This window comes from Ictalurus punctatus, chromosome 5 (assembly GCF_001660625.3).
Source record: "Ictalurus punctatus breed USDA103 chromosome 5, Coco_2.0, whole genome shotgun sequence".
NCBI classification, from domain to species: domain Eukaryota; kingdom Metazoa; phylum Chordata; class Actinopteri; order Siluriformes; family Ictaluridae; genus Ictalurus; species Ictalurus punctatus.
This window is the reverse complement of record NC_030420.2, coordinates 20,611,474-20,638,042: the sequence shown is the minus strand read 5'-3', so window position 1 is coordinate 20,638,042 and position 26,569 is coordinate 20,611,474. Positions and strand designations below refer to the sequence as shown.

Genomic DNA, 26,569 nt, shown 5'->3' with positions numbered 1-26,569 from the left:
CTGCTCAGAAGCTTAAATGTTCTTGATGAATTGGTATGATGCTACAGTGATAGTGTGTCTACTGCTGATGAAATGAAGAGGATCATGGAGTAGGGTGAATTCTAATGTTATCCTTTTGAGACACTAAAGAACTCCCAAGTAAATTTTTTTGCATGTCAGAAAGAGCCTAGGGTTGGGCTTAGCTCGGTTCTGTAGTAACAGCTCCATTTTAACATTCAGACATTAAAGATTTTTCAGCATGAGTGAGATTTTCTTTTTGCTAATAGCAAAAGAGCCAAGATGAGCTCATCAAAATACACTGAAGCAGAGTAATATCCATACCAACGCTGTGAGTCCGCTGCAGTAATGTGTACCATTTTGTCAAATACAGTCGTGTGAAAAAATAAGTTGAAATGTTTTGTTTGTTTATTTATTTAGAAAAGGGGGTCAGGGTTTTTTTTTTTTAACGTATTTGGACAAGCAAACATTTGATCCTCTTTGAAACTGTGCCTGTTAATAAAGTTGAAACACTCTATCAATACATGAAATTGACATTTTGTAGTAGTTTTCACAATTTAAATGAACAAAAAACAGATCAGTTACATGGACAAAGTAAGTACACCCCTACATTTATCACACCTTCGAATCCATACAATTAGATTGGGTGCCAGTGATTAGAACCTGATTAGGGCATGCAGGTGGAACCGGTCTTATTTTTAACCCTTTCACATCTAGTGTCTGGTGTTCCCTTTGCTACTGAGCTGTGTGGTTTCATCATGCCAAGATGTTTGGTGCTGACCAAAGACAGCTTTTCAGGAGAATCACCTCATGCCAACTGTGAAGCACGGTGGTGGAAATGTTATGGTTTTGGGTTGTTTCGCTGCCTCAGGGACTGGACAGGTTGCATTCGTTGATTCAACTATGAATTATGCATCATATCAAAGAGTGCTTGAAGAAAATGTGAGGCCATCTGTACAAAAGTTTAAGTTGAAGTGAAAGCGGAACTTTCAACAGGATAATGATCCTATGCACACTAGCAATCCACCAAGGAATGGCTCAAAAAGAAGAAATGGAAGGTTATGAAATGGCCTAGTCAAAGCCCAGATTTGAATCCCATTGAAATGTTGTGGGGGGATTTGAAATGGGCTGTACATGCAAGAAAACCCTCAAACATCTTGCAACTGAAAGAATATTGTATGGAAGAGTGGTCAAAATTTCCAGCAATCCTGGTGGAAATTTATTCAAAATGCCTACAAGAAGTTATTTCTGCTAAAGGCGGCAATACTAGCTTCCAAGGGTGTACTTACTTTTTCCACAGAAGAATATCACATTTATTGAACTTTCTGTTGAATAAATGATTGAAAAAGCTAATTTTCCAGTACAGTATCTAACAAAAGTGAGTACACCTTTGTACACAGTACAAAGACAAGTGTCTCCTCACCTGCTTGCCGCCACACACGCTTGACACCATCTGAACCAAATAAGTTTATCTTGGTCTCATCAGACCACAGGACATGGTTCCAGTAATCCATGTCCTTAGTCTACTTGTCTTCAGCAAACTGTTTGCGGGCTTTCTTGTGCATCATCTTTAGAAGAGGCTTCCTTCTGGGACGACAGCCATGCAGACCAATTTGATGCAGTGTGCGGCGTATGGTCTGAGCACTGACAGGCTGACCCCCCACCCCTTCAACCTCTGTAGCAATGCTGGCAGCACTCATACGTCTATTTACCAAAGACATATATGGATATGACGCTGAGCACGTGCACTCAACTTCTTTGGTCGACCATGGCGAGGCCTGTTCTGAGTGGAAACTGTCCTGTTAAACCGCTGTATGGTCTTGGACACCGTGCTGCAGCTCAGTGTCAGGGTCTTGGCAATCTTCTTATATCCTAGGCCATCTTTATGTAGAGCAACAATTCTTTTTTTCAGATCCTCAGAGAGTTCTTTGCCATGAGGTGCCATGTTGAACTTCCAGTGACCAGTATGAGGGAGTGTGAGAGCGATGACACCAAATTTAACACACCTGCTCCCCATTCACACCTGAGACCTTGTAACACTAACAAGTCACATGACACCAGGGGGAAAAATGGCTAATTGGGCACACAATTTGTACATTTTCACTTAGGGATGTACTCACTTTTGTTGCCAGCGGTTTAGACATTAATGGCTGTGTGTTGAGTTATTTTGAGGGGACAGCAAATTTACACCGTTACACAAGCTGTACCCTCACTACTTTACATTGTAGCAAAGTGTCATTTCTTCAGTGCTGTCACATGAAAAGATATAATCAAATATTTACAAAAATGTGAGGGGCGTACTCACGTTTGTGAGATACTGTATATCAGCTTTATTAATAGGCACTGTTTCAAAGATGATCAAATATTTGCTTGTCCAAATATGTCAAAAAAGCCAACAATTTCCATGGGTGTACTTATTTTTTTTCACATGACTGTATATATTCTCTAGTGTGTCTAGTGTGTGTGTGTGTTCTTTCTGACTTTCAGTTGGGGAAGAGAACATTTCCATCTTTTCCATCTTGTCTAAATGTGTGTTGATTGCTGTGTTGTAGACAAGATCAGCTCTCATATCTCCCTGGCACAATCCATTAGTTGATTATATGTGCAGGTGTGCTTCTGCAAGATTTCCATTTCAGAAAGAGGTCTGGTTTGAATTACAAAGGAAAAGAAGGTTTTCACGTCTATATATCCATTGTCAAGAACAGCATGTGTACTATATATAGTATGATTACATGTGGCATTTGTAATTTGTATTGAAAGAATTTTGTGCTGAATCACATCAAGTTTTATTTTCATTCACATCTGATGCTTATCTGTTTATCATTTTTCAGTCAAGGCCTCACTCTCGAATCTGTTTACTCAGACTGGCTGGATACACCAGGAATTCCGAAGGTAAGAAACTAAAGGGCAAACGTCACAATGTATTTTGAGCTGTTTGCTTAATTAGGAAAGCTTAAATGCGCTCTGATAGTGTACACAAGTGTTTGAGTCCGGTGTCTGGTTCACACTTCAGTGCATTCAAATCATTTTTTTAAAACCTTGCATTCAGATGTGAGGTGTTATTCAAGGCTGGAATGGTATGTCATCAGTAATTTTAGCTCTATTTAGCTTTCCTAGCCTGTTTAAACAGCAGTACCATTAGTGCATAATACAGCTGATTATGAATTCATGCAGGGCAAATGTAATCCATTCATGTGATTCATCGTCTCTGCTCCCAGTCACTCAGGTTATTATTGGATTTGACGATTGTTAAATACTTTGGGAGAAAATATGTCTTGATCCCAGGCTGAGATAATGTTTCTGCTGCAGAATTAATCTTGATGCATAGCCCACAGCAGGGTGTGCCCAATCTTTCCTGATGAATTCTACAGCAAAGGAGAATCTCCATTACTGTAAGCGCTGTGGAATCTGTGACTGAAGTTGACACACAGTTGAGTGCTTCGAATCAAGCCAAACATTCCTGAAGTGAAGATCTTATTGGATTCAACTCAGCAAAATCCGGTCAAGTTAAAAAATTACACTCTGTTGCTGAGACAGAACTTAACCATAATGTATCACACTGAAATGTATGTCTTGGGCTGTAAATACACTCATAAACATTTATGGAATGCCATTTGAGACCGATATTGAATGTATAAACATGTCACTGTTAATTAATTAATTAAGAGTATAATTCTGGAAAAGATTATTTTGCGCTGACGACATCGGAGTAGATTGCACCTTGATCTGACCGAGAGCTCATCTCAAGAACTGAATCAGTTCATGGGTAAAATTATGAATTAACTTAAAGTGAGCTTTCAGCATCGCAGACAAATGCTTGGTCAATTTATCCTTCTAATCGTTAGCATATTTTCTTTACTGGAGCGTGCATGGAATTCAGCAACGCAAAATAGAAAATCATCAGCATGATCAGAAAATTTCATGTTTTTCCTTGTTCCCTGTTTCTTGAGTATATGCTTTGTAGGCATTTGCTAGCTTACAAGTATCAGATTAGTTATTTATAACTATATAACTAAAGCTCCCCCACTTTATCTGTTACTGTGGGCTTGATAACATGTACTTGAACATGCCTCAAAACAAATAATGGCAGGAAATAGTTGGCTTCACAGTAAACACTCATTCTCTCACACACACAAGTCACAAGAGACACACACCCATAGAATGACTAATGAGATAGAAACAGAGCACTTTTTTCCATTTGACTATTTTTATAGACGTTGGGTATTTGTGAGTATGTTGGGATTTTGCGGTGGGCCAGTCTTATTCTCATGGCCTTATTAAACTGCTAACACAGTGGGCTATGGAATAGATTCCTACAGTGCCCTCCACGAATATTGGTACCCTTGGTAGATATGACCAAAGAAGGCTGAAGACGCTTGAGTTTTTGGATGAGAGTAGAGGAATTTTTCTTGAAACCCTTCCAAAACAACTTGAAGAGAGTCCACCAGCGTGGACCTTGAAATTCAAAGGATCTGGAGAGATTCTGTATGGAGGAATGGTCTCAGATCCCATTCCATGTATTCTCCAACCTCATAAGGCATTATAGGAGAAGACTCAGAGCTTTTATCGTGGCAAAGGGAGGTAGCGCAAAGTATTGACTATAGTAGGTGCCAATAATTGTTGCACACCTACATTTAACAAAGATATTTTTTCTTGGATAAAGCTGAGCTTTGTTTGCAGTTGTTTGATATACATGAGAGCAGAGTATTTTTGTGAATTCTTTTAATCAAAAGGTTAAACAATGAAGACGATTTTTCAAAGCCTTCTTTTTTAGATTGTAGTTTTGGAGACTTTCTGACCCCAAGATGCAACTAACGTCTGCAATTCTCCAGCTGTGATCCTTGGAGATTCTTTGGCCACTCTAACCATCCTCTTCACAGTGCGTTGAGACGATATAGACACACATCCAATTCCAGGTTGATTCATAACATTTCCAGTTAACTGGAACTTCTTAATTATTGCCCTGATGATGGAAATGGGCATTTTCTATGCTTGTGCTATTTTCTTATAGCCACTTCCCATTTTGTGAAGCTCAACAACTTTTTGCTGCACATCACAGCTATATTCCTTGTCCTATATTCCTATGTGTTACTTTATTTATACCCTTGTGAAACAGGAAGTCATGGCTGAACAATTTCCTGTTCCTAGTCACCCAGGTGTACTAAAAAATGTAAAATATCAATTGGAATATACTTCAAACATATATTTTTCTCATATGAATTCATAGGGGTGCCAATAATTATTGCACACATATTTAACAAGGATGTATACTTTTATGAATTATTTTAACAAAAGATTAAACAACAAGACAATTTTTCATAGCCGCCTTTGCTCATATTTCCAAGTGTGCCGATATTAGCTGATGGCACTGTGTATTCAAATTCAAATATTTGTAATTACAAGAGGAAAAAAATGAGAGTTCAAATATCTCCTTGTATCAGCAGGTGTGTGAGCTGGTGTCAGAGGCATCAGGATGCAAGAAGCTGTGTTGAGGAATAAAGTGACATTCAGCCAAATGTCAGCCGTGCCTTCTCAGTCCGGTGTGAAACCATAAATGTCTCTCTCACCTTTCGGTTCTGAGAGTGTGCATGTGTCTTAGTGCCTGTCCTCCTACTTGTGTGTTGAGGAATTCTTTGTGACTGTGTGTGCATGTTTTTAAGTGAACAAAAGAAGGGGAAGGCGATGGATTGAGAGAGAGCAGACACGGTCCAGGCTGTGATAATGCTAATGGTAGAGTTTTACAGGCATGCTGTCTGATTGAACCCTGAAGGCGGGATTATGTCCAGACTGGGAGCTGCCATTAGAGCAATAAGGTAGCCCATGCAAGCCATCTCTTGTTAACAGGAGCAGGTTACTGCTTAAGAGCTCTGGGCTGCACACTGTCTTTCTCCAAATATGCTCCCACTTAACACACACATCCACACACACTGACTCACCTTTTTGCCAAGAGTCACAACTACAGTAAGGATGCATCGAAAGCACTTCTTTTCAGACCAAGTACGCAAACATGTTTTTGGTACGAATCCCAAAATGAGTAACGTACATAGTCAGTCCGTATAGCAATTCGTGAAGTTTTTTTGTGATCGATGTGGCTTTTTTTTTTTTTCTTTAAAATTTGTGTGGTTCACTTTTGGGTCCTTTTGGGGGGGGGGGGGGTCTGGGATCACTTGGTTTGTTTACATATGCACGCTGAAACACTCTGGGAGCGTTTGGAGGGCTCAAATGAACTAGGTGTTGAATGAACAAGTTCAATCTCGAACGTGAAGCAAATATCTCAAGCATTGCGTTTGTATTACGTTAAAGCTGTGGTTGTGTTAACACCTACACATGAACACAGGAAGAGTTATTACTTCACTGCAGGTCCTAAATTAAAGACAGGGAATTTTGCCATGAGGATTGGACTGATATTTTCTCTATGAAAGGCTTTCCAATAAGCAGCTTACGATTCATTGGTCGGTACCAGAATTGGATTTTCCTAGCCTTAACCACTAAATGCCTCTATTTTATTATTCAGTCATTTGCCTTAAAGTTATTCTGTAACTACTATGAATTAATCAGTTACAACAATGAAGGAAATGGGAGTGGGAAATGTATGTAGTTACAAGAAAAGGGGAAGTAAAGACTGGAGCCATTGACGGGTCCTAGGAGCCAGGGGTTAAAACAGTGATCTGTACACCTGGTCTTTACACCTGGTTACGGACTGCAGCTCAGCTCATGTGTCAGAGACCAGATTAGTCACGTAAGAAAGGAACTTTCCATTATTTACTTTGGTAATCGCTATAGTAGCACGAGTCATAGTAATGCATGGTGAATTAAATTGAGAGAGACAGACTTCCTGTTGTTGGTAATTTCCAGATGTTTTGTATTACCCAGGAGCAGTGTTGTAGTCAGGTCACTTACCATCTAGTCAGCAGATCTTAAGTCCAGGTGGAGTCTATGCCATCTCACCCTCACTTAAAAGCCAAGCCTGAAATCTTTTCATCGCCATTCAAGTTGTGAAGCAAGTTCTGAATGGGGTTATTTTATACTGAAGGAAAATAATTGACCTGCCTATGTACACCGTAATGCAAACTTCAGTAAAGATTTCCCGTTCCGAATCTCATAAGCTCAAGTCCAAGTTGGTACAGGCTCAGGTCATGACAAAAGTAGTTTTGCAAGCCAGACTGATTGCTTTAGCTCGAGAGTCTGGTACATTTCCTCACTAATCATTTTTTACACCAATTTTCACAGGAAGGAGGAGACTGGTGTTTTAATCAGACAGCAAAAGGAATATAAAGCCAACTTGTCCGGTCGTTCTGTTTACTCAGTATTAATTGTTTCAGACACAATAAATTTGTGATGCAGGTCACTGAGTATATCTTGCTGCAGAAAGAACATGGTGTTCAAAAGTTCCCACGTTTTCAGATTGGAAAGCAGTGCATGTATTGCTCCTACGCTGGAGTGTGGATAACCAATCAGATTACAACCTTCAAGATTCTAAAGCTTGTGGCCAGAAAATTATATTTGGTGTTTTGTGAGCTGAGACGATACAGGTAGAGAATTCAGTTATATGGTGTATGCTTAAGCAACTGTGTTCTTACATTTTTGGACTCATGTACTACATCACTGCCTGGGAAGACCAAGTCTGTGGGATCTGCATGCACCTGAGCCTTTGTCCATACTATTCTTCTTTATACACACACGCGCACACACACACACAGAGACACACATTTTCAATGATACATCCAGAATCTGTGTTAGTGAATATAAGAATACATAAAGAAATGCAGTTCTATAGTGGAAAAGTTTACATAAATGTGTGCGTGTGTTAGAGAGTGGTATTAGGTTTCTCAATTGTACTTGAGTATGCGTGTGTGTGTGTGTGTGTGTGTGTGAGAGAGAGAGAGGTGGAGAGTAAGTGAGTGTTATAGCTCCTCCCCAGGCTGTACAGGAGAAAGCAGTGTTTGATTACAATGAGGTTCTGCTCCCAGACGTGAACTGCTACTGCTGTCTGGCTTTGACTGGAAACCAGCTACCGCACATCTGTCTCTCTCCGTCACTCTTTCTCACTTTTTCTTTCTCACACACTTTTTTGCTTCTCCCCTATTCTAACCTCCCTCTCTTCATTATCTCTCTTCCCTGCCTGTCTTTCCCTTTTATTTTTCCTCCTGTCATTTTCTGCTCTTGTCCTCCCCCTGTTCTCTGCTGTCTCTCCTCTGCTGGGTTTTTCTCACTCACCCACTAAGAGAGTGTGTGTGTGTGTGTGAGAGAGAGTGCGCGTGAGAGAGAAGAGCAGTGTACTGGCAGAGCAGACTGTAATAAGGTTAAGTGCAGCTTGCGTGAGAGCTTGAAGGAAGGAGAGAGAGAATGAAAGAGGGAGAGAGGGAGACCGGACGACTGGAGGAGTGGATCAGAAAGGAATTGACGGAGTGACAAGTTAATGAGGGAATTTTTCCTTGTCTGTCCTTCTCTGCCCCTCTTTCTTTCCACTCAACATTCCCCTCCTCTCTCCCTCTCCTCCAGTGGCTTGGAGAAGCCAGCTCGACGTGGTCGCACTCTCCGCCAGTCACACAAGTCACACGGGAGGTAAGTCCGTTCTCATAACTCGTGCTCTTAGCAATACTATGGAACAGCTGTTTACCAGTTTACAAACTGCTCCGAAGATTTCACATTTCATGCAGCACTCGGGGTAATTGAGTTATTTATCTGTGTGATCTGGGAAGCGTTTTGGTTCATTGTGCTTTTCTTGAGCCGCTTTTATCATATACGTGCGAACGTTTTGTGGTTAGTCGTGGCTGGAGCATCACTCAGCGGCGGAGAGACGAAATCACAGACTACATTTCTATTTTGGAATGGAGACTAAAAACAGATGCTTTTTTAGAGCTGTGTGTGTGTGTGTGTGTGTGTGTGTGTGTGTTCTGCAGGTGACATTTCCTGACATTTGAGCCACTTCATCTAGTGCTCAGTGTTTGGAATGGTATAAATTTATCTGTGTGCGCCTGTTTATTTGTTTGTCTGTGACTGGGACTGTTTATTTAATGCACCAGCAGAAGTAGGGTTTAGCAATATGATAATATAATATCTGTAATTGTGATATGATCTCAGCAATAAGCCTCTCTGAAAGTCTCGCATATCAGTACCGACTCCAGTGTTACACCTTGACTTAGCAGATGTTCCCTCCTCTTCTGTGATGATTGATGCTGGTATGTAAAATGTAGCAATATTATTGAAAGTGTAGTGTTTTTTGTTTTTTTTTGGTATTTGTTGTATATTAAGTGTATTGTGAAATTATATGATATATATTTTTGTCATATTGCCGACCCTTAATCCAAGGTTGCATGAACTTGTGTGTGTGTGTGTGTGTGTGTGTGTGTGTGTGTAAGAGACAGAGAGTGCTTGGCTCCACTGGTATTGCGAAGACGCCTTGTAGGCTGCATATTTGATTGAGCGTGTGTGTGTGTGTGTGTGTGAGAGAGAGAGAGAGGGAGAGAAAGACGCCTAATGTTTTTGGCTCATAATAAACAGTGTACACATTGTCATACATTATGCTTCCCTCTCGAGCGGATTGTGTGTTGAGTACTCTTTTTTCCGTTCTGTCTCTCACTCTGTTTCTCTGCAGGTTGTAAAATGGAAGCACCACAGTGGCGGCACTCGAAAGGGCACCAAGCGGAAGAGAGCAGGGCCCAAGGTGAACTTCAAAGAGGTAAGACCCCGCCAAGCTGGCATTAAATAGCTCCTGTGTCACCCCCACATCCTCCTCAGCCTCCTCACTTTGTTGTACCTTTTTATTTATTTATTTTATTTTAAAACCTAATTGTCTCTTACATCTTCCAGAAGATTCTTTTCTCCGCTTGGCTTTGCATTTGTTCAAGTCTGCACGTACAATTATTTTGTTTAGTGTTGTGGTGTGACATTATCAGATCTGACGTTGTGGATGGTGTTAAGAGCTAAAGGAAGGGCCCAGCACAGGGATACGGGGGTGGGCATTGTTCTTTGCCCATATTTCTTGGCAGTGAAGTGCCAGGAAGAGACAGACGAAGACAATCGGGGTTTTGAAAACTTGTCCTCAAATGGCTTGGCTGGTTATTCTGTATGACATCATGGGACAGCTGTGACTCAGCTCATTTTGTGTTTTCCTGAGGAAGTGGTGTTTAAAATGGCCCTCACAAGCACTGCCTGTTGCGCCGTGTGTGTGTGTGTGTGTGTACATGTGCATAAGGCTAGCTGCTGCTGTTTAGTTCTACCTTCAAATCTTTTATTTATTACACATAGTAATGCATAGAGAGAAACTCGTAGTAAAGGAAGAGTAATCAAAAACGTATTGGAAAATGGTAGGAATTGACGTAAGCATTTGTGTTCCCGTTACAGTTAATGGTTTTACGTCATATATTACATCTCGGTAGCAAAAGTGTGTGTGTGTGTGTGTGTGTGTGTGTGTTTCTGATTGAGTCGTGTTTGCGTTTCAGCAATGAGGTCATTTCTGTTCTGAGTGTCTGGTCTTGTCACATCGGTGGTAGGGTTTTGTGCGTTTGAGGGCGTGTGTGGCCGAAGAATGTGCTAGAACACAATGCCTCTTTTACAAACGTGTGTGAGCAGTAAAACGCTTGAAAGGAGCATTAACAGGAGATTTGTTGACCGTGTTGTGTCAAAAACGTTACACTTAACGTTCAGGAATTTCTAGAAATCTGCCCAGGTGTATTTATCACATGGTTTGGATTCATTTGAAGTTCTGGTCAGGTATATTTTCCATCCTGTGATTTTAATAAAGAACGTTCCATCCCTGATTGCAGGGGGAGAGAAATGTCGTTTTTGAATTCATGTATAGATCTGCTCTTTGAAAAGTGTCTGAAACGCACAAGACAAACAACAACAGCAGCTTCGCACCTACCTGGCAGGTTGACGTGTTTGCTTCAAGTAACTTCAGAGAATTGTGGGATGGGGTTAGAGGGTGAAGAGGGAGGAAGGGGGGGGGGGTCCATGAAAGGAAAGAAAGGCCAATTACAGTCTAGTTGGCTCCGTACAATGGGCCGGGTGGAGAGAGAGGGAGAACGAAAGAGCGATTGTTTGAAGTGCTGCCATAAAAGCCAGCCTGAAAGGAAACACTAGTGACCCCTCACACACACGCACACACATGCACACACACTATTCCCCCCTTCATCCCAGTGCTTGCTAGTAGAGGATACCGGGAGCCCCCAGGTCCTCCAGGTGTATTTTATATTACTTATTCACAGACTTCAAAAGCGGGTGCCCCATCCCCTGCCTGTTCATAAATCAGGTTCGGGGTGCTGCTCCTAAATAGAGGAGAGCGCAAGGCCCCAGCGTGCAGCCGTTCCCCGCAGTAATTACATCATTGCTAATTGGCGCTGTCGAGGCCCAGACACCCCCAGCCAACCCCAGACTGAGATCAGGGTCATTTTCATGTGAAATGAAAGTTTTGCGCCAGAAAAGAGTCAAGTTTTATTGCCTCCAGTACTTTTAGTGAGTGGGTGCGCATGAGCGAATATGTGTGTTGAGGGAGGTTTGCTGTGGAGTATTAGTTACGCTTATGTGCTAATGAGATTCATTTTCTCCTGAATTAGGGAAGTGTTTCTCTGCACAGGCTAATTTTTAGGGAGAGAGAGAGAGTAGAAAGAGAAAGCGAGAATGACTCCAGTATCATCTCAGCTTTCAGACATTTTCATGTCTCCGATCCCATCATTGCATGAGATGAAATAAAAAACGAACGAGAACGTTATCAGCATTAAGTCATCTGTTTTCTCTTTGATAGCATGTGCTCTTTCTGTTCCATTAGCTAATGGTTGACTGGAAATCCAACTAAAAGAGGAAGCTCCTCACCAGTTTGCGGTCTACATCTTGTGAAATCACTTTCGGTTCACGTAGCACAGCGGCTGAGAATGAAAAGGTTCATTTTTACGTGCAAGTTATTCTCCAGTTCTTAACCCTCTTTGACTCAAATGATCTGTCTGTGGGTCCAGACGTATATTCATCACTACGTACCTTTCCTTTTAGTTTCACTGGAGTTATTGAATAATAAACCGAGAAGTTGTAGGAGGCAATATGCAGCAGGGATCCTCAGTTCCAGTCTTAACACACCTCATAGAGGGCTTGATCATTACCTCACGAGGTGTGTACATATACTTTACCCAGTTAAAATATATATTTTTTAGTATTTACTAAGGACTAAAGAATAGAACATGCTTTTTAGTGAGTTAATACATTAAAGGCTTGTTAAATATGAGTATAAAGCATTATGAGGGAAAAAATAAGGTTAATAAAAGCACTTGGTGTAAACAGTAGTCAGATTGTGTTCAGTTCAGTCTCCAGACATTAACACAACAGTGTGTATGTTTCATTATAATGTGTGTTTGATTAACACTTAAAATTTTAAGATTAATTAACGAGCACGTCGTTGCTCGTTATTTCGGTTTTGTCCATTCAATCAAGGTGATTTAAAAATTTTTTTTTTATCTGCAGTGTATATACTATGGATGTAACATGATGAACGCAAATGTATTATTCAGATTAAACAGTGGATTCTAAATGAATACAAATACAGATACACATAGTACTGTAGGTGCAGTATTCCTTTTTTGTTTGTTTCATTTGTTTTTAGAACGCTGCTAGTAAGGTTCACAGGACATCTGGTTGAGACTAGAGATGGGCATCGGGTCTGGAATCCCACAGGACTTAAAAAAAAAAAAAAGAACTCTTCCCAGAAAATCATGCAGGCATTATAATGAAATGCTACCTAAAGGACCCCATTTTGACTCCCAGCAGCACTGCATCCCAGCATCGTAGTAGATTGACTGATTGGTGTGTCTAACAGACTTTTCTGTTCTCTCTGGAATACAACAAACTCGAAACTTAAGTAAATACGGTAAAACATTATTAGTTGGCTATTGCTGTCAGTTTCTTGATTTGGTAAAGTTGTTGTTGTTTTAAAAGATTCCCTAACTTACTTTAGCTAACATTAGATAGAAAGCTTTTGAGGCCTGAGATTATGTAGAAGTTCAGGAGTTCTGCAACTATGGGTTACACACCTAGTATATACATTTGTCCATTAAAGCAAAATGTGTTCATTTAGCTGGTTTAAACAGTTTTATTAATATATATTTTGCATATTAATATCATTTTTAATGTAAAGACTGACAAATAAGGAAAACTAAAAACTAATTGTAATTTGAAACAGTATTGAAATTTTCCCCATGATTTCAACTCTATAACACAGTTAAACTGTATTATTCCTTTGGTGTTGCCATCCAACATCTAAATCCCAGTTTATTATAAAACGTGTCCATTACACTTCATTTGTTCTGCAAACATAATACATCTGTGTAATTATAGTACATGAATAATTTATATTTGTATTTCTCAGTGTGAACACAAAAGTCAGCTTAGTATTGTTACTCAAAATTGTCTGGAATAGTCAAGAGTATGGAATCTGACACACAGGGCTGATGGAGGCATGCGAACAGACCTGCTGAATTTCGGAAGCTCCCATTTCATGGCGCTTTAGTCATTGGTTACAGATTGCAGTTGTTTTGCCCGAGATGTCGTTTGCGAGGCATGGTATTTGACGCTATGTTTGTACACTGTATGTTGTGTATATTTTGGTTGTTTGTCTTGTGCTGCCCTTTTGCTGCAGGAATGTATATCCAGTAAATCTGTTTTCCTCTCCTCATCTCTGCCTCATGTCTGTTCTCCCCCTTGTCTGAGAGCGGAAATCTGATTTATAAAGAGGAGAGGAAATGGACGTACGGGCCCCTCATGCTCCCCTCCAAAGCATCACGGAGATACAAGTGCACCGAATTGGATACTGTAGTTATATTCTCTCTCTCTGTGTGTGTGTGTGTGTGTGTGTGTGTGTGTGTGTGTGTTTAAAAGGAGAGTTGACTGGGCTAGAATCCCACTCCCTCTGTTACTAGACTGGAGCATGAATCTATGGGATCTGTGTATATGTGTATGTGTATGTGTGTAAATGTGTGTGTAAATATGATATATCCACAGTTCTGAAATGAGAGAGGTACTCGTGCACTGACACTCACACACACAAGTGTGAGAAACTTGACACTTTGCCAATGACTGTGACCTCCTTGCATGAGGTGCGCTGAGTGTTTTCAGTGTGTGTCGGACTTTGTGTGACTTTATGTAAGAATGGTCCATCATGTGGATCATGTGAAGGGCAGGAGCTGCTGAGAGGAAAACTGCTGGGGAGAATATGCTATGAAGACATGTGCTTTTTATTATGCACACACACATTACATGCATGTTACACTCCACATTCCTCACATAAAAGAGATTTTAGGCAACACGCAATCATTTAATCAGCCAAAGTCACGTTATGTTCAAATACGTTTTATTTATTTATTTATTTATTTTCTTTTTTTTTTTCAATTTGATCTCCAAATCTAAATGAATCTTATAATACTAAAAGGATTTAAACTGAAAGATTCATTCTGGCAGCCTGAATGGAAACGTGTCATTCAAGATGGATGTTAAGATCATCACGTTTTATAAGTGTTCATAATGGAATAAATGAATCGTAATGCAGGCTATAGAAACTGAAAATCAACATGCACTTAGTGTATTTTTGCACCCTGAATCGGAATCTAATAGGTACCTAGAGATTCCCAGCCGGTGTGTGTGTGTGTGTGTTTGTTTAGCCGTGGTGGATGTGATCCATGTGGTCATAAGTCGGAGGAAATACATGAAATATGTTACTTTAGATGGATTCACTCACTAGAGAACCACAAGCACATCATAGTTTACTACGTTTAAGAATGATCCGATATGACTAATATGTTACAAAAAAAAGCAAAGCAAGATTGCATGCTTTCTACTGATTCTTTCTCTTTGATTCTTTCTCTGTCTAGCTATATTAATGTCGAAAATCTGAGGTTTCATTATTTATCACTTCACAAATACATTATTTAAAACTGAGATAAATCAATTTGAGCTGTTCATGTTCATATGAAAGAGTAATATCTGAACATCCTGTTCACACAGTATTTATTTATTTATATATGAAGAGTAATATATGGTTCTAATGGTGTTAAATGTAATGATCTCATAATGACTGATATTGGCTGAATAAATACAGTCCTCTATTCTCATAACAGATGTTGAGTAAAATTGGACATCTCTGTGGACCTTTCTGTCCACTTTTAAAAAGTATACTTATTTGTCAATACTTCCCATAAATCCACTTTCAGTCATGTGTATGCCTGTGAGGTGTAAGTGTATAGACAGTATGTTGTATTGTAGTGTAAGTTACAGGTTAAAGAGGCACTTGAAGGATATAGCCAAGCTGATACTGAGAGACAGAAACCCAAACTAGTCTGGTATCTTCTGTGTGGTGTATGGTGTCCAATTCCAATCACTATTCTTTAATGGCTCACATCAGCAATCTGACCACTCTGGCTCGCTCTTTCAACGCCTGAGCTTTTTTCAGAATGTTCTCAGAGGACCCCGGCTGGAGATTTAGGCGGCTTTTAATGCGAGTGCTTTCCTGAAAGAGATAAAAGAAAGAAGAAAAAAATAAATGAATCAAGATCTGTGTCATTTAATCCCATCTGTGTTTGTCTTGCTTGCGCAAATGGATAAGGCATCAGCCAGGAAATATACAGTCACATACAGCATTAACTGATTATGCATGACGCTCCCCAGCCCTTCCCCCTTCACCCCACCACCGTTCAACACCGAAACTCCAGCTGGTTTTGAGTAAAGTAGCAATTTGTGAGTAAGTGCTCCCTCATAAATGTGCAGTAGCCCATAGTGGTCAATCAAATTGCTGTTTTTCCCTGATGTCTAGCCCCTGTGAAGGGCCCTTGTCTGGTGGGGAAATGAAATCAATGCTCCCACATTAAAAAAAAAAAAAAACCCAAAAAAACCCCTACGCTCTGTGAACTCAGCCATCATTTTTTTCTCTGCTAAGCACAACTTGAAAACATCTGTCAGATGGAGAGAGTGAGGGCTGTGTTTTTCGGTAATGAGCGAAAGAGACGGCGACTCCCACAGACGACTCTGATGCTATTAAACTTGCTCTGTGCTCTCCTCCTCCTCCTCCTCCACCACCACACCTCCCTCTCCATCTTGGAGGGTCTGTGGGGATAACCTTGTAAAGCCAACAGCATTGATGGCCATCACTTTAATGTAAGCGCCTGGTACCACCGGGGCTGAAAGAGCTAGGGATTATTGAGGGAAACACATGAATCTAATAAATGCGACTTTTCAGAAGGCTTTTCTTTCCCCATTGTTGCGGGGATCAATCAATTTGGAACTGTTTGAGCTGAGGTACTTCCCTGTCAAGGGGGAAAATTGTTATTGCTGTAGAAATGCTATTCCACTCTGGGTGTGATTTAAGTAGGAGCAGCTATAGCTCTTTCTCAGTAAACTTGAAAAGGTGCTAAATCTGACTGTTTTGTTCGGAGACACAGCACAGTCCTCCGTTATTACTTACCATGATAACTCTTTTTAATTAAGGAATCAGGGACCTACATACAGAGCCAACGCACAGAGCATTCGGTAAATGTGAATGTAGAGTTCACGCTTTGATAATTACATTTATTAGTGGTGTGGTTGGACCTTGAAATCAAGGCCCATATTACAGTTAACCCAAAAAACTTCTTTTGTAGCTTTTTTTCACAGTTGAAGTATAAACATATGGTCAGATTGTGGATCGCTCCTGCTAAAGTGCCAAGGAGGGTGGTGGTGATCGCTCAAAAGCCTGACAACTTGGCTAATGACATAAAAACCAAAGTTTAACAGCCCCCTGCTGCATTTGTACCCTTTTTAATGAACTGTTCCAACAGGAGTAAGAAATATGTTTTTAAAAAATTATGTAAATTAAGATATGCCTGTTTAAAAGAAAGTTTCAACAGCTACACAGTGTTTTCGGTGAACAGTGAAAGTTTTCTTTGAAGCCCCCGACACGGCGCTGATAGAAACTCGGAGCTTCTCTGGGATCCTATTGCAGTTGCAAGTACAGTGTGTCTTAATGGGAAGAAAGATTAACACTCCTTGAACAACAGGCTTTTAATATGTCATTTTGAGTCTCGCCCGGAAGCCGTGCGTCTTTGGGGGTGAATGGGACGGGTGGGTATTGCATAGAAAAAAATATCTCGCTGTTTATTGGACAGTGTGCTCATTGCTTGCACAGCTTGATGCACAGAATGATGCACAAATGAATCTGCATCTGATTCCTGAAACTGTTACACATCATTAAGACAAGCTGTGGTTTGAGAACAGTTAATGAATCAACTTCAGCTGCGTGGACACAAGTACCCACCTGCTGGTCCCTATGATATACCTACATAACACCCCAGTTTACTCTCAGATCAATCGAATTTACAGTTACACAGCTTCTTCATATTGGAATTAGGAGAGCTCTCAAAGCGATGGAACCATGTAACCAACTGCAATGAATCCCTAACATCTCACATCACGGACATCTCAAACTTAGATATATTGGCACAAGTCGGAATCGCTCGGAGGTGCAGTTAATTGAGTAGCTTAATTGAAAACAGTTTTATCCACTAGTATTTTGTAATTATTGTAAATGCATTGTATTTCTAAAGTTCTGTTTGATTATTTGCATTCATGTCTGAAATCTGTTGTTTTATAGGTCTAGCTAGCTAGTTGCCACGACCTTCAACTCTCAGCTTAGCTGGTTTTTGGCAACGAAATAGAAGAAACTGCTAATGTTGATTTTAGAGAACCTTTTTGATGCTCATACTTATCAAGAGAGAATGAAATGTATATATTTAAAAACATATAAATCTAAACATAAATATAAGCTGCGCTTCCCCTATAACCGGCATTCGCCGCTGGAACTCAGATATCCGATGCAGCTTTTATACTCCAACGAAACTGTGCGGTTATTAAATTTGGAAATATTGGACCCATCGCAACAGCCTTTATCAACTTATAAAACATGCCTTCCGATAACACCTCATTGATTGAACTGTTTAAAATAGCAGGGTAGAAATCCACAGCACAAAGATTGTACTGGATAAAAATGGCATTATGAATTTTAGGCCTTCTGGCAGTGGACCAGGAAAAAACAGACTTTTATCAGATTGGTTGGGCAGCACTCTACTTGGGTCTGAAATGCACAGGGGTCCGAAAGAGAGTACATTGCTGGTCCAGGCAGAAATAGCAGGATGGCTCATTCACTGGATTCTGGGATGGATGGATTGATGGATGGATGGATGACTGTAATCAGCAGTGTCTGCACACAAAAAGAGCATAGAGGAAAAAACCACAATAAATGTGTGTGCACATATACAAATTGAGATGGTTATTCAAATTTCAGCGTATTCCAATTATAAATTTCATGTTAAGGTTCCCTGTACCCTAAAGTGTTCTTCTAAAGTGCTTGTCTCAGTGGATAAACCATTTAAGATTCAGCTTAGAACCCTATACCATAGTGGGTTCCATTTCATAAAAAGGTCCTTTATTAAGCTACTGTTAAGCATCCTGTAAACTTGTAAAGAACCCATTTTTTTCTAACAGTGAATGTGAATATCAAATAAATCACGTATGATTTGAGGTCAGCACAGCAATAGTTAATTCTTTTCTAATGTATTAAAGAGCTCCTGACCACACATAACCCAGCACCAGCTCTCATTCATCAGAGTTGCGTAGAAACGAGTGCAGATTTGAGCCACAGAATGACGCACAAATGCATCTGTGTCTGATTCACGCAGCGGTCATACATCATTGAAACAAGCTACGATTCGACCCCAGTTATTGATTCAACTTCAGCTGCGTGGACACAAGCTCCCACCTGCTGGTCCCTTATGTACATGTCGTATACCTACATAACACCCCAGTTTAGGATTCAGCTATCACAATTTTGTGGGGGAAAAAACAAGGCAACAAAGAGTGAAGCTCAGTTAGAGGTGCTTTTGTCTGAGGCTGCTGCAAATGAAGGCATTTATGGAACATAAACCCCATTACCTATAGTTTAGTGTGCATTTCTGATTATCATTATTTATTAATTTCATTGTTCATACTCCACTTACTATCCTCGTTAAATATATTAATCCTACTGTAAATCAAGCATTTTTTTCAGGTTGTTAACACTTTCATGCATTGTGACCACACATTTGATCAGATACAGATACGCCAAAGATGAAATGGATCGAAAAGAAAACTGATGGTGGAATTTGCATACGCTTACTTTACCCTCAGATTTGACTGAACTGTGAAGGATAAAGGTCAGTAAGTACCTGCTGAACAGGCTGTGAGTTCAGAATGGCATGATGAAAGAGATCAGAGATACTGTAGATGCCCCAAAGTGTGTCGTTCTACCACTATCTCTCTGTCCTTCCTCCTACTTTCCCCTTCTTCTTTCTGTAACCTTACACTGGCACTAGCACAAGCACATGAAAAAGAAAGGAGTTGAACTTCGTCATGAGGGCTCTGGGTGAAACTAGAATTCATTCTTGTATGAACTTGAATGCTGCTCATTTAGTATGAGCTTATTGAAGCACACGAAGGAGAAAATCAGTTCATTTAGTTTATCGTTTATCTTTTAGTTTGAGCATTTAGTCATCTCGCCGGAGAACAAGTTAAAGAAGCGCCGCTGTCGGCTAACAGGGCAGAGTCGGTCAAAGTGAAGTGGAATTTACAGTTTGTTTGTTAGAGGGTTCTCAGTGGGACGCTCTGCCGTGCGGCTGAGTGACTGCGTGCGGATGAGTCTTTGTGCACTGCCTGTACAGCTCCTCTAATCTCCTTCGAGAATAACCGCTTGTTCTCTCGTATAATAAGAAAACAATTTGACGATGTATGATTTAATGTTCATCCCAGCTTCCGAGACTGGAGGAACCTCCAGAGAGTCGCATAGGTATTACAGGTATTAAAGCCTGGCCATAACCGGAAACTCTCTTCACCATCTGCCTGTTACACGTTTTCCATGTTAATTCATGAACTCATTATGTGTTCTTGGATGTCAGTCTGTTCCATGTGTACATTATGTGTGTGTGTGTGTGTCAGAGTGAGTGAAAGTCTTGTTTTACTGTGCCTGTGTTTGTTTAAGTTTCACACTTTTACCTTTGTTCTCGGTGTTGTTTTGGCTTGGCGGTTCAGCCAAGTGTGGCGGCAGGAGGGAGGGAATGAGAGAGAGAGAGATCTGGGCTGAGTCCATCCTGCATACCTCTGTCAGACCTGGACCTAATGCGGGTTCAGGGGCAGGGTTAAAGAAACGGCAGTCCATCTGCAACGCGTCTTCAAAGCACTGCAACTCATTTTCACAATACGTCATGCTAGGGTGTAATGAGGTGACAGCCAGGCGGACCGGAGTAGGCCTTTAGCAGAGACTGATACTATCTCTGAGGCCTGTTTGAGGGGGGAGGGAGGGTATGTTTATTTAGATTGTGCCCCTATCTTGCCAATGTACCCTGACTTGAGCTTGAGGACATTCAAGCAACATTTTTTTTTTTTATGCGCTGGTTTATGAAAAACATGTCTAAGATAAGGACGGTGAATTACAAATGACCGTCTATATATTCTTGGGCAATATTGAAGTCTCAGTGGTGGTAGACACGTATTTTTCTCTGGCAAAGTAAGTAGGGAATATTGATTCATATCACTTTTGTCAAAAATCCACGTTACTCCTACTCGGTTCTAAATTGTTTTTTTTTTTAATCACACTTCATGTTATTCAGATTACTGCTGATGTCTGCGACAAGATTAATCGGCTTGATTAAATGCAGTTTAATATGAACGACAACCTGAACCTGTGTGAGCGTGACCACGGGCCCAGTGTGTTAGTGTGTAAAAGCAGGAGAACATCTTGAGAACTTGAAAAGCCATCTGTAAATAACTCTGTTGATGACATCCAGAGCTGTGGATCTGAAATTCCTTTGGCACCGACCCTGATATGTGTACCGGTTCCGTTTGGCTCTGCTCTGTTTCAGATTATTCGCCTCTGCTTATGCGTAGTCGCTTAGTAAGTAAACATGTCACCGTCTTTTTGATGCTCTTTTAAGCAGGTATTATCAAAGCTACTTTCAACAGGTGTTCCTTGCAGAATATATCTCTATTCCTTTGATATCCTCTGTACGTCCATCCCCTACGTGTTCACCAGTCCATCATAATTTAAGAGACACACTCGCACGTCTGTGCTGGGTTTTTTTGGGTTTTTTTTTTTGTGTGTGTGTTCTGAGCACCTGCAACCCAACTGTCCTGCTTTGAACGTCCTTCACTTTAAGCTAGTCTTGCTGCAGCAACACTTCTCTCAAAGCTCATCTCCGTGCTGTTTGTGTTTGTCAGCCGCTTTGGTGATATTAGACACAAAATGCCCCTTTTGTGCCATGAAAACTGGCCTTTATGTGCTGTCGTCATTGTGCATTAAGAGCTACATTTCTCTCCCTCTCTCTCGTTTACTTTGCTGCTCTCCTCCAGAGGATAAAAGATGTCTTTGAGAGCCACGCACTCAGGCTGTGGTCCATGGCGAGGTATTGATTGACAGAAATTAATTAAACTTCCCTAGCGTGACGTGTGTGGTGTGATACGGTTAAACACCGCCATTCTGTTATCTGCATGTCGCCAGTATGATTCAGGATAAACACAAATGATTAATATGATTACGTTAATGATATCTTGGTGCTTGTTTCCATTGCCGGCTATCGCAGCAACCTAAAATCAGCTGTGTCATATTATTCAAGGTCATTATAATGTTACTAGTTAGAACAGCTGGAGGTAGACTTAACGGATCTGTCGTGTGTATTATCTGGTGCTTATATATCTGTGCTGTTTGTTGTCTCAGCTGCAGGACGTTTCACAGAGAGGCTTCTTGATTGCTCTGCTTTTAGCTCTACAGGCTGAGGCTTTTAGACAGGATACAGGATCTGGAAGGCTCTGGAAGCTTAATCTGTGGTTTGGGCAAATCATAGATTCCATTTATGAAAATTGGAGGTCTGTTTCTGGTTTGAAGCCGTGTCTGTTAATGCAGTTAATGTACTATAATTGGTCATTGCGACAGAAAAAAGTATGTTGTGGCATACAGTTCAGATGTGCTCACATTTTGAGCATATCTTGTGTCTGTTCATCTTCATTAGATACAGTGTTTGATATTGCAAAGAGGCTATAGGAGGGAGTAGCTTGTTTAGATGTAGACTAGCATTCCGCTTGATTATGGGGTTATGAAGACAGGCCATGCAATTAACTTGTGGAAAGCCAGGTCTGATTAATCAGACATACCTTTAATGACTATTTAGGTTTTACACTCACTGTGCTCTAAAAGTGATAAAAGGGCACATTCAGTTTCAAACAAGTATTCTGCATAAGCTAGTCTGGGCTGAAACCTGATCTATGCTGAAACAAACTTCCTGAAAATGGCTTTGGAGAGGTTGAACCATGGTAATTTGGAAACGTTATTTTCTGAAATGAAACTGGATGCCCACTGGATGCATTCCATTTTAAAGAAACTGATTAAAGCTCAGAAACCTTTTTTTTTTTTAAAAAAAAAAAAAAAAGCCCAATAATAGCCAGTGATTTCAAATTTGTTGGTCCGAGTCCATATAATCTTTCTCAGATGAAGCCACCATTGTACCAGTGTGCCACCATTGTACTTAAACAGACAACAAAATGTTTACTTTAACCTATTAATCTTTGCTTTTTACTCTCCACCCCACCCGTTGCTGTTTACTGGACAGCTAAGATCATTCTACTTTTCTGAAATAGCACGTACACTTTCCGAAGTTCATTTCAGCCTGTTGTTAGAATCGCTTCTAATGAAGCATCAACGTTCACGACAGAGTGATCAAACGCTCACATAATTCCGGCTCATGCTATATCATGTTGTGTGTGTATATAGATGTCAGTAGAAGCCTTCGGCTCACTCATAGCATCAAAAAGCATTTGGCTGTTTTACTTGTCTTTTTTGAACCCTTAATGACCACCTCCATTAGCCTTCATTTCTCTCCACTGGAGCACCTTGTCTTTTTCCTTCTCTGCACACACGGGCAAATGTTTTTAAATCAGATCGGAGCTGTTTCACTAAGTGACATCCCATCGACGTGCTGTCTGGTGCGGCCGACCTGATTATGGACCGGTATGGATCCAGCCCTCCCTCTTGCCTTTAGAACAGACCTGCGGGCTGCAAACAGCAGTGGCAGGACAAGGCAGATGGGGCACTTTCACGGTCAATGGGGTAAAGGATCAACATGTCTTAGCTTAACTGTACAGGAACAGTCCGTGTCTCTTTCCATCAATTTCTCAGAATTTTACTGAGGGGTTTTTACCTTGAACATAAAGCAGCAATGAACAGATCCAATCTGTTTACAGGCTCCAGTAAAACCCAAGCTAGGCTTTTTATCAAGACTGTTAGGGCTCTTTAGAACACATCAGGCAGTGATGATGATGTAAAGGGCAATCCCACCCACATTTGATATATAATTTATCAGTAAAGTCCCACATGCCCATGTGACACACAGAGAAGCTGGTGTATTGGTAAGACTTGACTGAAATCGAAAGGAACGCTCCACCTGCACCGATGAATTCATTCCTGTTTGATGTCACGCAGTAGCCATATCGGGTTGCTATCCCATAATACTTTCTGTGGGAGATGGATTGACTCATTCTTAGGTCTGGCCTCGAGGGCAACGGTGGGAAAAAAAATCCGACAAAGACAAAAAAAGAAAGAGGAAGAGTGAGAAATTAGTGTAACCCAAGCCGGGGCTTTATGTGCAGGGCTGCACATGTTTTACGAGACTGGTCAGACCAAATAAAACTCATTGGTGCGGGAAAATCGCCACAGAAATCACGCTATCCTGTTTAATAATGTCACTATGACTTTGTCTCTTTCGCAAGGGGAAATGGGAGACAAGAGACATGGATTCTACAACCCTGCCCCTCTGCAGAGAGAAAGATAGCTCAAAAGAAACGAAGGATGAGCTTTTCAAAAAGGGTAAGAGCTTCGTTTCCAAGGATGCGGACAGAATCTGTTCATGTACAAAAGGAAAGCCTTCAAAAGCCGTCTGTGAACTGTTCACATCGGAGCGCCAGACGAGTTCCTAACATTGGCACTGGCATTCAGTGGCGGTTTTACGATCAGAGCTTGGCGCCGTTTTCTATTTTCATCAATGCATTTGTGTTCTTCAAGTTCAGAACAGCTTTACGCTACTTACATGTAACACAACTCACTGTGTGAGGACAAGTCACGGTCATCTCGCGTGATCACTAATTCTTTCCAAATGATATAAAAGTTTCCGTTCTTTGACGTTGCTTCTAATGTTCTTCTTGTTTCTCCTGTAACTTGTACAATGAGAAATTGAAATGAGAAAATGAGAAAATGAGAAATGATCAGATGTCTTTTCCATGTGCGTCAAATGCACACAATTTCAGTTTGATGATTTGATGTTGCAACAGAAATGAACAAAGACAGGATGTGTGAGTCCCGGAAAGAGTCCGAGTCGACGTGCTATTGGACAGCTGACTTTACTCGCACTTCTACAGTACACTAATCGCATATTGGGGATGTGAACCGAGCCAAAAGTCACACATCAAGTGGTCTAAATGTGGCTTAATTTAGACAGTGGAAGCTGGTAAAACCAAGATACTGCTACAGCTTGTCAGCTTGTCCATACGGAATACGTCCGCTGTCATTAGGTTTAATGTAATGTTTAATGTAACATTATGAATGTTAGTTTTCACCAGGTGTATAATTTTGAACATTATCTAACAATTGCCAGACTGACCTGGTCCAGACAGCACCCATTATTGTATCCAAACCTGCCTACAGCTTAAATATCAACTGTCCAAACTTCCACAAACATCTGGAGACTGAATATCTCCATATAACTCGTCATTCCTTTTACCTTGTAGTGACAATGACCGCCATCATCAGATCATTGGTGAACACAATCTAATCAAAGGACTCAAACAAAGGACTGTCATACCATTTGATAACTGGACATTAATAATCCGAACTAAATGGTCTGGACCAATCATAAGAAGAGTCTATGAGTGTTAGTCTCCTAGTGGTGGCCTGCTACATACTGTAGTTTGTATGCCAAATGGAGTGTCCCACTATGGCCAATCCCAAACCTCTCGATGCCAAATTTACTTTTTACAATTATGTTTAAACTCTTTAGGAGTTTCTACATCTATCGGTGCCTTCCTGAATTATTATTATTATTATTATTTTTGTTTGTTTGTTTCAATAAACTAAACTTTACACCGCTTTCGTATAACCGATGCGTTCTTGCTGCTGTGTGCTGAAAAACAAAACTAGAGCTTTGAACGTCCAAATCCAATATAGTCACATCTTGTTGCTTTCAAATAGCCATTTTGAACTTTAATGATTAGTCAGTTATGACCTGAATAGTAATATATAGTGACATGATGACATGTAGAAGAAACACACACGTGCATTATATTACACTAAGTGAGTAGACAAAAGGTGGAAGAATATGAGTGCTGGCGTCTTTGTTATTTTTCCTGTTTTTGCAGAGCATGTCATTGATTTCCTGAGTTATTGCACGCACAACTGTCACTCATTTCGACCAAACCTACGCCGGCATGTCAGAAAACTATTGTTCCAGATATATACTACATGGGAAGAATTCCCCAAGTTTGCCATTTTCAATCAGCCGTTCAAACACGCTTCAGTTGATAAAGGATGACAGAAACTCCTCCATGCATTTACGATTTTAAAATGGGCTGCATGAGAGGAACCCCCCCCCCCCCCCCCCTTCTCCTCATCCATGTGGCTCTGATGTATTTTCGTTAGATGAAAGGTCTCTACTCTCATTGAACAGAAGATGCAATGGAAATGTGTGAATTATAGTTTGCGGTCTTTATCTTAGCGCTAGCCTTCGTGACGGAATCTTTGAAGGCTTTTGCGAAGAACATCTAGGCAGTCTTTTGTGTTGTAATGTTCTAACTGAAGCCCAATGATGATATGCTTGTGGCATGTGGGTAAGTGGCAGGGTGTGGCTTGATGTGTTTGAGAGTGTGTCATTCTCTTTTACTTTCCACAAGCAGAAACATAAGCTCAGCACAGTGAGTCACCCTGCCTTTTTTTACTTGCCACATTGCCTGCGAGGATCAGCCGCCCCCACCTTCCAGACAGGAGTAATCAGACACAAGATGAATTGACAACAGCTTCTCTTGGTCCGTTCTGTATCCCCGTTTGGCTTGAGAGAGACATCATCAAAGTTGGTTGGAGAAATTAATCAGCACTTAGCTTGATCATCACAAGCATTTTAACAAAGAACATGGCGTGTCTGCCAGGGGAGTCAGCCAGAATAAACGAGTTGAAAAGTCCATTTTTCATTAAGCGTTTTTATTTGCATGCTGCTCACTTTTCCGTTGCTTTAATGAGCGTGGCATGAGCACGGCCTTTCATGTGGGGAGGAATGAAAAAAGTCAGCGGAAAAGCAAACATAGGCTTGGTTTTGACCATATACACGTGCAGAGCGGTTGGTTTCAGTACCGCATGCTGTGCGCTTATACATTTTGACCATGCTAGCTTGGTAAGGGTGTGTTTTTATGTGGTTTTGGTGATCAAGTCATGTATTTTTACAGCAAGTATATGCATGTGGACATAGTTTGAGTGTGTACAGTTAAGGAGTATTTATCCATA

General features: G+C 40.7%; 1 protein-coding gene across 7 annotated transcripts in view; it reads left to right on the top strand.

The window, feature by feature from the left end:
* The window catches only part of aopep (aminopeptidase O (putative)), a 78,837-nt gene that overhangs the window by 36,148 nt on the left and 16,120 nt on the right, over positions 1–26,569 (top strand). For 6 of the 7 annotated variants that reach the window (XM_017468223.3, XM_017468222.3, XM_017468226.3 and 3 more), the window contains 3 exons: positions 2,829–2,889; positions 8,500–8,562; positions 9,596–9,679. In XM_017468223.3, the coding sequence (XP_017323712.1) occupies positions 2,829–2,889; positions 8,500–8,562; positions 9,596–9,679 (208 nt within the window). Of the gene's footprint in view, positions 1–2,828; positions 2,890–3,306; positions 3,463–8,499; positions 8,563–9,595; positions 9,680–26,569 lie in introns of those variants that run through there. The other variant, XR_006982552.2, reaches the window with a different exon arrangement.